The 10,424-nt window shown below is 46.7% G+C and overlaps 1 protein-coding gene across 1 annotated transcript; it reads left to right on the top strand.

Moving 5' to 3' along the window:
- Positions 1–1,575: 1,575 nt before the first annotated feature.
- Positions 1,576–2,205, top strand: LOC118210908 (adenosine receptor A1-like). The gene has a single exon (XM_035387415.1). The coding sequence runs from the start codon at positions 1,843–1,845 to the stop codon at positions 2,203–2,205; it is 363 nt and encodes a 120-aa protein (XP_035243306.1). The 5' UTR covers positions 1,576–1,842.
- Positions 2,206–10,424: the final 8,219 nt, after the last annotated feature.

Here is a 10,424-nt window from a genome sequence, read left to right on the forward strand (position 1 = left end):
TTCCATCCATCCATGATCTATACCCGCTTATCCTGAGCAGGGTCACCGGGGGTACTGGAGCCTATCCCAGCGTGCATTGGGCAAGAGACAGGGATACACCCTGGACAGGCCGCCAATTTATGGCTATGATTAATTTCTTTTTGCCATGAAATGAAACCCTGCATGTCATGTGACACAAATTTAAATGAACAGCAGTTGATTTTTTATGACACTGCAAAATAATTTTCTCTCTTCCTCACCTTGGTGTTGATATTTTGCGAGGTAAGTAGTTGTATTATAAATGCACACACAAAAGAATCTTCGGTGGATGCTTATTTGATTATAGCATAGGTTTCTATGCTTTTCTAACCACAATGAAATTCCAAAAGAGAGGCTTTGCCATGTGACCTGATCCTGAGGCTATCCGCAGGGTGAACTGGCCACTCCCGTACATTTCCACAACAAAATGATTTATTGGCGAAATGCAGTAAATATGCCGCTGAATGTCTTGTTGACTGTATGTTGCAAATGGAATTTAAATTTCAAACGGAATGTAATTTCCCTAATGTTACTGTATGACCAGCTGTCATCGTATGGTAGTAGTTGTTTTAGTTTGCTGGGCAATTACTTAAATGGTTTACATATGGCATGTGTGTGTGTGTGTGTGTGTTTGTGTGTATGTGTGAGTGTGTTTGTCATGAACAGGCTTAGCTGGGCAGATAGACTGGAACCTCACCAGAGAAGTTATACTGAAGTTTGACACACTGGAGAACTGGATTTCCCCCCTTTTTTCTGGCTTTTCTGTCACACAGGTAAATGTGCCCTGTTTGGAATTCCCCTGCCGAGGGGCTCATCTTTTTTTCTCACCCTGTGGAATTCCGGTACCTGCCACAGAAAAGACCGTTACATCATTTCGCACCCCCTGGAATTCCGGTACCCGCCACCGAGAAAGACCGTTACATCGTTTCACAAGTGCTAAATGGCTAACCTTTCCTCCTCGCCATTCCTTAACTGCACATCCGTTAGCTGAACGGTCAAAAGTGAAACAGCCTAGTATCATCAACAGCAGAAGAAACAATTAGCAGGTTGGGAGTTCAGCGGAATCCCGCGCCCCCCCCCCCCCCCCCCCCGAACCCCCCCCCCCCCCCAACCCCCACTTTTTTTTCTTTTACTATACTCATATGTACACATGGGTATTTTTCTATCTGTGTGTACATGTCAATGTCTGTTAAGCACTTTGTGCTGACTCGGTCAGAAAAAGTGCTATATGAATCTGAATGACTCGACTTGACTTTGAAACCCCCACCCCCATTGCCAGTGCCACAGAGACGGCTAAGAGTGTCCGATGTCCTGACTTCTGAGTTTATGTGAAACGTGGCCTCTCGGCTCCCCCATCGCCGGTGGCTCATCTCCTGTGGAGCGAGCGGAGCTGTCCCATCTTCAGAGAGGCAGAGCGTGGGGGGGCAGGCGGGGAGGCACTCGCAGTACTGCAGAGACCTGCAGCTCCTCCCCCTGACTCCAGCACGCCCCCCCCCCCCCTCCAGAGAGTGTGAGGGACAGATAGAGAGAGAGGGAGAGATGAGGATGAGGGCAGCCGGGGAGAAGTCAGAGGAGCTGGTGGAAGGTAGACTACTGCTTATTCCACAGCAAACATACACACACACACACACTCATACACACAAACACACACACACACACACACACACACACACTCATACACGCACAGCGGAATACCCGGCAGGTCCGTTTCAAAGAGCGCGCTGAAAGTGCCCCGCACTGAAAGAGGAGAGGAAGAAGGGATGAAGTAAGGAGGCGGGGCGGGAGCGTGGGGTTCGAGGACCCGCCCAGGACCAGGCGCCCGAAATGTCACCCCCGTCAGGCCAGCTGCTGCCCCGCGAGCCGTTGGACATGCTGTACATCTCCGTGGAGACGGCCATCGCCGTGGCGTCCGTGCTGGGGAACGTGCTGGTCATCCTGGTGGTGGCGCTCAACCGCGGCCTGCGGGACCCCACCTTCTGCTTCATCGTCTCCCTGGCGCTGGCCGACATCGCCGTGGGAACGCTGGTCATCCCGCTGGCCGTGGTCATCAGCCTGGGGCTGCGGACGCAGTTCTTCACCTGCCTCTTCCTCTCCTGCCTCCTCCTCATCATCACGCAGAGCTCCATCCTCTCGCTGCTGGCCATCGCCGTCGATCGCTACCTGCGGGTCAAGATCCCGACCAGGTGAGTCAGCCCCCCTCCCCTTCCCCCCCCGTGGCACAGCCAATCAGCTGCTCACAAACTGTACAGAAACTGCACACCTGCTTCTTCGGCAGGAAGTGTTGTCCGTTAAGATAGCTCCTCGTGAGTGAATTAAGAACACTTCTCTATGGACTGAAGCGCAACACTTTACTGAGCTAATCTGCACTTGCATCAAGAGAGAATGAAATTTAAATGGAAAATACACATAGCTTAGTTACTTGTACATTAGCTTGTAAAACAAATGTGCAGTATATGCTTTTGATACATGCATGCACTTATATGTTAGCACTATCTTCTATGTGCAATAACAAGGTTCTCATTATTGATCTGACAACTGTGCGTGCAACATGTGAGCATCCTAAACATAAAAAAACTACATAATTTAGCGGCCTGTATTAAATGTAAACAGTGGTATGGAGGGGGGGAGAACACTCCTGTTGTATCTTCTCTGGTTTTCTCCCCCTCTAGCTGTTCTACGGGCGTATATATCTCTCTTCAGTTTAATGCAAATCAATGAGCTGGACGCGGAAAGCTTTTAAGCAAATTAAAATGCCTCGGCCAGTTTAAACAAGTCGTTTCCAAAAGAATTTGCTTTGGCTGAGCCACACTAATGTCTCATTCATTTAGGTGGCCAGGTGCATGGACCTTATGGGGTCAACATGTGTGTGTGTGTGTGTGTGTGTGTGTGTGTGCATGTGTGTGCATGTGTGTGTGTGTGTGTGTTTGTCTGTAGTGTGTGTGTGCATGTGTGTGTAGTTTGCGTGTGCATTTGTGTGTGTGTGATTTCCTTAACTGCATTTTTTAAGTAAGTGGAAATTCAAGCTTATCCTCATTTGAACTAAGTGTTCTTTAAAGAGCCCCATGGAAAATTAACGGGGTGCTTTCCTTAATTTTACATTAGTTGATTAAAATACATAAAGATAGAAAGTAGATGTAAACGGACATCACAATGATATATTATAGCTTATTTTCCTTTTTTTCATGGTAAAATGTTAATATGTAGGCAGTTAAGATAACTGCATAGCTATTACTGACCAACCAACCCAAGTACAAGTAAACTGTGCATGACCTCAAAATTATTAGGTTATTATCATTAACAAGTTTATGATATATGTAATTATTATACAAAGTGTCTAAATAACATTAACCATAAAAATTCTAATGCTAACACCTGTGCCTGAACACTGGTACAATGCAGTTTCATAGCGACTGTGCAGCAATTACACGTGTGATAAATGTGTAATTACACAGATATAAATGTTTAATGTGCAGTAACAGTGTAATTATACAGATATAAATGTTTAACATGCAATAAAAGTGTAATTACACAGATATAAATGTTTAATATGCAATAGATGTGTAATTACACATATATAAATATTTAGCATGCAATTAAAGTGTAATTACACAGATATAAATGTTTAATATGCAATAGATGTGTAATTACACAGATATAAATGTTTAATACTGCCCTGGTCCTCAGGTACGGCGTGATTGTGACAGAGCGGCGGGCGTGGGTGGCGGTGTGCGTGTGCTGGCTGCTCTCCGCGCTCGCTGGCATGGTGCCCATGCTCGGCTGGCACAACCCGGACCCCAGCGCCAACCTGACGGCGGCGGGCGGCGACATCGTCTGCCACTTCACCACGGTCATGAGCATGGACTACATGGTCTACTTCAACTTCTTCGGCTGGGTGGTGGCGCCCCTCTCCGTCATGATCGGCCTGTACGCGCAGATCTTCCACGTGATTCGCCGGCAGCTGAACCGGCGCGCGGAGGCCACCTGCGACGCCAGCCGGTACTACCGCAAGGAGCTGAAGCTGGCCAAGTCGCTGGCGCTGGTGGTGCTCCTGTTCGCCCTCTGCTGGCTGCCGCTGCACGTGATGAACTGCGTGGACTTCTTCTGTGCGGGCTCCTGTGCGGTGCCCCAGAGCGCCGTGTACGTGGGCATCTTCATGTCGCACGTCAACTCCGCCGTCAACCCGCTGGTGTACGCCTTCCGCATCGCCCGCTTCCGCGCCACGCTGCTCCAGATATGGCGGCGCTGGGTGCTGTGCCACCCCGCCGGGCCCAGCCCGTGCCAGCCGTGCCAGCCGTGCCCGCCGTGCCCGCCGCTCGCCGAGAAGACGCCCTGCCCGCCCCTCGCTAGCGCCCCTGCGCCGGAACACCAAGGCTGAGTGGCAGGACCCGCAGCGGTCCGATGCAGGTTTCCAATGGCAACCGCCAGCCAATGGGTGCGCACGCGTGACAATGTGCCATGGCGGCTGGGTGGGAAGACGCCACCCCGCGGGGCAAAGCTAGGTCTGACACTGGCAGGGCTTTGCTGGGGGTTGATGGATAAAGTACCATTCAAGTAAAATGTATATTACAGTCATCACTGCACTGCCCAGCGATGGACAGCCAGCACGGACTCAAACAATGTCACATGCTAATGTGATCATACCTTAGAACAGGGGCATCAGATACCAGCGCTGGAGGGCTGTAGTGTCCAATCAGCAGCCAGTTCAGTTCTTGGAAACAGGGTATGCAGACTCTTGAAGTCACTGATTGGCTAAAGAGTCTGCATACTGCATAGTGCTGCCTCCGGGACTGGAGTCTGACGTCCCTGCTTCAGAAGTTTCCAAAGTTATGTTTCTTTCTACAGATTCAGGTTTGGTCTTTTGTCAAGGAAAAACAGGCGTGTGAAACATGATGAATGCAGGAACACTGAGTGAACTATACAGCCTTTCATTTGAGATATTCTATACAGTAAATGTTGTAGAGTCCATGTGAATGGTCACTTATAAGAGCTGATCGTTGTGTTATGACCTGGTCTCGGTCACATGGTAACTGGAAAGAAAGGAAATGAACGGTAAATGGTTAAGCAACTCCAGTCCCTACTACCTAACCAAAAGCTATATGGGAATGAAGGAACAAACGCAAGAATATTAAAGTAAACATTTAGTAATCATTTTATTGATTCGCTTGTGAGACTTGGTACAATTACTTCAAGTAGCAATTTATTTGAAGACACTTGTTATTGATAATCAATAAATTCATTCAAGTCAACGCTTTGCCAAGATCTACTTAGAACCACACTGAAAGTCCAGCAATATTGATCTGCCAGGACACCAACTGCTTCAAACAAGATAGATAAATATTTGAGTGGAAATTCCCCATAGGCAACTCAACTGAAATTATGTAGCACGTCCATGAACACAAACCTCTGTTTTACTTTCTCTTCTGAACTTCCCCCATCACTGTGTGTCTGTGCAAGTGAACGTATAGACAGAAATGATAAAGCTGTATTAGTGCTTTTAAATCACATGAAATTTACCTTCCATGCAGGAGTTTGCCTTCTGATAATGTTCAAGTGGTGGAATTCAAACGCTGTTAACACTGGCTGTAGCTGTTCAGGAGGATTCAATTACCATAAACTCACAGATATTACTTTAATTTAATCTGTGATACATTCATTCTTTTTTTTTTTTTGAAATTTTTTTTATTATTATGATGTTTGATGATGGTTTCCCATTAATTTAAATATTTTCAAAATCCAAAAATTGGATTTATTACTTTGTTCAAAATAAAATCTACAAGTCTCCTGAATGACAAATCCTATTAGTATAATCACTTATTAGTATAATAATGCAGCGTATGGTCAAATTCACTATTCAGCCACATAAATATACCAATGAATACTACTGCAATAATAATAGTAATAATAATAATAATAATAATAATAATAATAATAATAATAATAATAAAATATCTCTTCCACCACCTGCAGGTGACTCACAGAAACACTGACTGAATATTCAGTGGGGTCGGACTTCCCTAATCTGACTCAACAGCCTGTCAGGGAGAGAGAGCAGTTTTCTTTTTTTTAATGAACAATCGGCGCGCAAGGCTGAGTAACAATTCTAATCTCGTGGCCACTGAGCACGCTCGACCGCGTTTCAGAATTGCGTTCGCCCTTTCGAAGCGAAAAGGCGCTCGGCCCATTAAGCGCCTGATTTACGTGGAGCCGGCTGGCTTCACGGCTCCGCGGCGCTGAAGTGCAGCTCCGTTGTCAGCCAGACCCTCCGCACGGAAGGTTCTGGCACACAAAGCCGGGAGAGCAGTCTGGATGAATGGAGAAGTGTTTTTAATGGAATATGCCAGCTTGTGATAAAGCCCCCATATCACAAAAAGAAATGCGGTCTTGCGAGTTTTAGGTCAAACCTGTTGATTCAGAGCGAGCGTGACGTAGTGACCGAGTAAATAGATAACCAGAATGATGTGAGAAATAATATTACTGTGTAGCGATTGTTGTTTTGTCCTCAATATTAAGCTTGAGCTAAACTGCAGTACTTCACTTTCTGTTTGAGAAGATTCCCTTCAAGTAATAATATCAGTTCAAAAAATATGAAATATGACTCCCATCTTACTGTAGACAGCATTACCACGGCAATAATGATGTTAACAAACCGAAAAAAATCGGGGAAAGGACAAAAACCAGGACCTGAATTTATTTGTCTAATTTATTTGCCACAATTACTAATATTAAATGATGATTGTTATTTTTTGTAAATCATTTTTTAGAATGTATATTTACTTACATTATCAAGGAATGTAACCGCTAGGGGGGGCCACACGACCACGAGGGGGGCAACACAATCGAATGTTTATCTAAGGTAAATAATGTTATTTTCGTAATTACGTTATTCACTGGAACTACCGCGGAACTAGCGGTATAAATTGTAAATGGAACGGAACAGTTCATAACAATGTAATGTAGGAAGGATTTTATCCTACAACACCACGCCCCCCTCCCTGCTCGACAGAATCCAGCAACACCCCCCCCCCCCCCCCCCCCCACACTCGACAGACTTGCTCAGGGCCACCAAAATCCTAGGGCTGGCCCTGTTCTCATGGAAACTTCAGAATGTTGGGAAGTGAAACAGAATTTTTTGGACGCGGCAGGGAAGGGGCCCATGATGGCGGCCGACCGGAGAGGTGCGACTGGGACGGGGCCCCAGACGGAGACTCCAGGGGGACATCGGGTGTGGGGGGGGCATCCAAAAAAGGAAAAAGGCGCACGGAGGCTCGACCGTTCTGGCTGCAGACATGGCCGCCGTCGCCGTTAGACTGCGAGATGCTGTTCACAGCAGGGGGACTTGCAAACGCCACCAGGCATAATTATCCAAATATATGCACTACATCTAACCCGCATGGCTTCCAATTACTCATCTCCCTGCTTAGCATTTAATGCTTATTCAGCTGAAAGGGTAACTCATTGTGACTTAAATTGACATCCTTTTCGAAAATGTCAAATGCCAAATCTATATCCGCCCTGTCTGATGTCTCTAGAAACATCCCTGGAGAAACGAAAAGAAAAATATGAAAAATAACCATTCTAGGAAAGTGAAATTGTTCACTGTGTTCTACAATACCTATGGAGTCATTCAATATGTTGATACGAATCTAATTTTACTTTTGTCACAAGGCTCCACCTGTATGCACAGAGAAGAGATTGAACATATTATGACCTTACTCTTGCATTAACTCTCCTTTCTGGGATGCAACATCACAGTAATTATTCAAAATATGAAAATATTTCCGGGACAAAACTATTCAAACCAGTCTAAACAGTCATCAGCACCTAATGCTAGCTTGAAAGCCAGCACCGAATATCCACCGAATGCTAGCTTGGAAGCTAGCACCGAATGTACACCAGCTGGAAGGATTGCTATTTCAGAGAAAGTGTAACACCGTACATAGAATAACAGTGCATGCTAACACAGAACACTGAATAAATAGCGTATGTACAGTATCTGTCCCGGATTTATGAACCACAGGAGGGAAAAGAATCCTGTGAAATCCAATGTGGACTAATCTATTCAGGGTTAGTTCTTACTAAGTGTCTGTGCTAAATCCTATTAGTGCGCACCCACTGGCCCCCTGCAACACTTCAATCCCCAGCCTTGGTGGCTATGCAGGCAGGCATGGACAGCTGGCGAACAGTCCTCAATAGGGATTCAAGTCCTGTTATTCTGCTGTTTACTGTTATTAGCACCCTGTGTTTAGCCTGTGTGATCAACACCATCTAAACCTGGTGTATTGCCGATTCTGGCTGGATTTCTGTTTTTAACTGGAATGCTTCTGGCGTGACACGTACTGGAACCGTTTGTCATGAAACCCTTCTTTGATTAATAAATTAAGTTGCATACATTATGGGGCTTGGTGCTATGATCTGTGTTCATTCCTCACTCATTGCTCACATGGGCAGCCATCAAGAGGATCTGTATCTCTCATCTTTGTACACACCACACAACTGCAGATAGGAAACATAATTTCTCTCTCTCTCTCCCATACACATACTCTCTCTCTCTCTCTCCCTCTCTCTCTCTCTCTCTCTCTCCACCATCTGCTTCCTTCACCTGGCCACCTGCCAACCTTTTGAGGATTTTCAAACTGCTGAGTACGTGGCTTCATCCCCTCATCTCCTTAGTGACGTGTCTGCCATAATCAGACCCCCCGGCTCTTCCTCGACCCCGCAACCAATCAGAGCGTCTGCAGGAGGGCCGGGTGCGAGGGCAGGAGTCAGCCTGACATCTGCCCTGTAAGCCACACGAAGCCGACTCTGCCCTGGGAGACCGAAGGCACAGACAGACAAACGCGGAGCCGAGGCGTAGCGCACAACACCGCTGGCAGGAACGAGGACGAGGCCTAGCTCTGCGTCAAGCCTTGAGAAAGCCGCTAAAACGGGAGATGCTTACTCTGGGACTCCGCGGCCATCTTAGGTGAGCGGGACTGCCGGACGGACAGAGCAACAGGAGGAGGAGGCGTCGAGTCCGTTTATTTTCTCTTCCTGCCCGACCCTCTCACTCTGGGAGCCGACCGAACCTGGCGAAGATTAAGCTCTGCCTGGAGAACACCTGTTTGGAGGGGCTGTAAAAGAAGTGAAGGGAAAAGAGAGAAAGAGAGAGAGAGAAAGAGAGAGGGATGGCAGAGCAGGACGGGGTTGAGGAGGAGAGGGAGATGGAGGCGCAGGAGATGGACGAGGAGGACGCCCTGCTGCGTTTCAGCCGCTACAGCGAGGAGCGAGCTGCCGTCCCCTGGGACCAGCGCACCTTCAGGGAGAAGGTGAGCTACCACCTCGACCGCTTCTTCCTCGCCTTCCTCTTCCTCTTCTTCCTGGTGATGATGGGCGAGGCTGTCTACAAGGTGTGGTACATCGTGAACTTTCAGAAGCTGCAGCAGTTTGCGGTGGACGTGTTCTCCTTCTTCCTGAGGCAGGAGGAAGAGGAGGAGCTGATGGAGCTGTAACCTGGATGGATGCGAGGACTCCCACATGTGCGACACAGCAACACATCAAAAACAGTAAAAAATATTTTAAATGGCTCCCAGGAAGCAGAGATTGCTCACGGATTCATAATTTAACACACCACTGTCACATAGAGTATGTATGAAATTGAATTTATTAATTGGACTTTTCTGATTGTTCCCATATTATTTATGTATTGTGTTCAGTGTTCATACCTTCTGAAGTTATAAAAACACAAAAGGATTTGTCAATACTGTTACACCAATTCAATGTTTGATATACAGTCATAACCAACTCTTTGTCAGATTGTGGGCTTTCAGATCTTTCTTGGTTTCCAATATAATAGATGATTTGAAATGAGAATATGGAACACCGTTGGATTTTTCCATCATCCATCATTTTCCATAATTTTCAGTAATGTTCTCTGAGGCCATTGTCTGCATTGTACTGAATCTAGATCAAGCCAGTAAAACTCCCTGTATGCTGCCTAAGACCAGGAGATCTAAATAAATTGCATGAATTAATAAATTGTATGTTTTGTAAAACGTTAATGACTGCTGACAATGTGAAACTCCAACCAACTGTCAACCCACCAGTCTCCTGGCCCGCGCAACATATCGTGAAGGCATCCTGATAAACGTTCATGATGAGGAGACCCTTGGGGGACATATTGAGATAAAGCACTGGGCGATGGGGCAGTCATAATGCACCCTTAACCATGCCGCTGCTGCCTGCAGGCTGGAGCTCAACCGGATGGTAGGAATTAGCTATAATGGCACCGTGACCAAGGAGGTTCACAGACTAGGGGGTAGAGTATTCCCCGTCTCTCTGTGCAACAGTGACTCCATCAGGTTGAACGCAGTACTGCAACCTGCCTGCCTAAATGGCAGCATGCCTTTTGGAGGATGTGCCCGTCGGTG

Source organism: Anguilla anguilla, chromosome 13 (assembly GCF_013347855.1).
Source record: "Anguilla anguilla isolate fAngAng1 chromosome 13, fAngAng1.pri, whole genome shotgun sequence".
NCBI classification, from domain to species: domain Eukaryota; kingdom Metazoa; phylum Chordata; class Actinopteri; order Anguilliformes; family Anguillidae; genus Anguilla; species Anguilla anguilla.

Coding starts and splice junctions, on each gene's coding strand:
- LOC118210908 (XM_035387415.1), top strand. CDS start 1,843: ATGTCACCCCCGTCAGGCCAGCTGCTGCCCCGCGAGCCGTTGGACATG.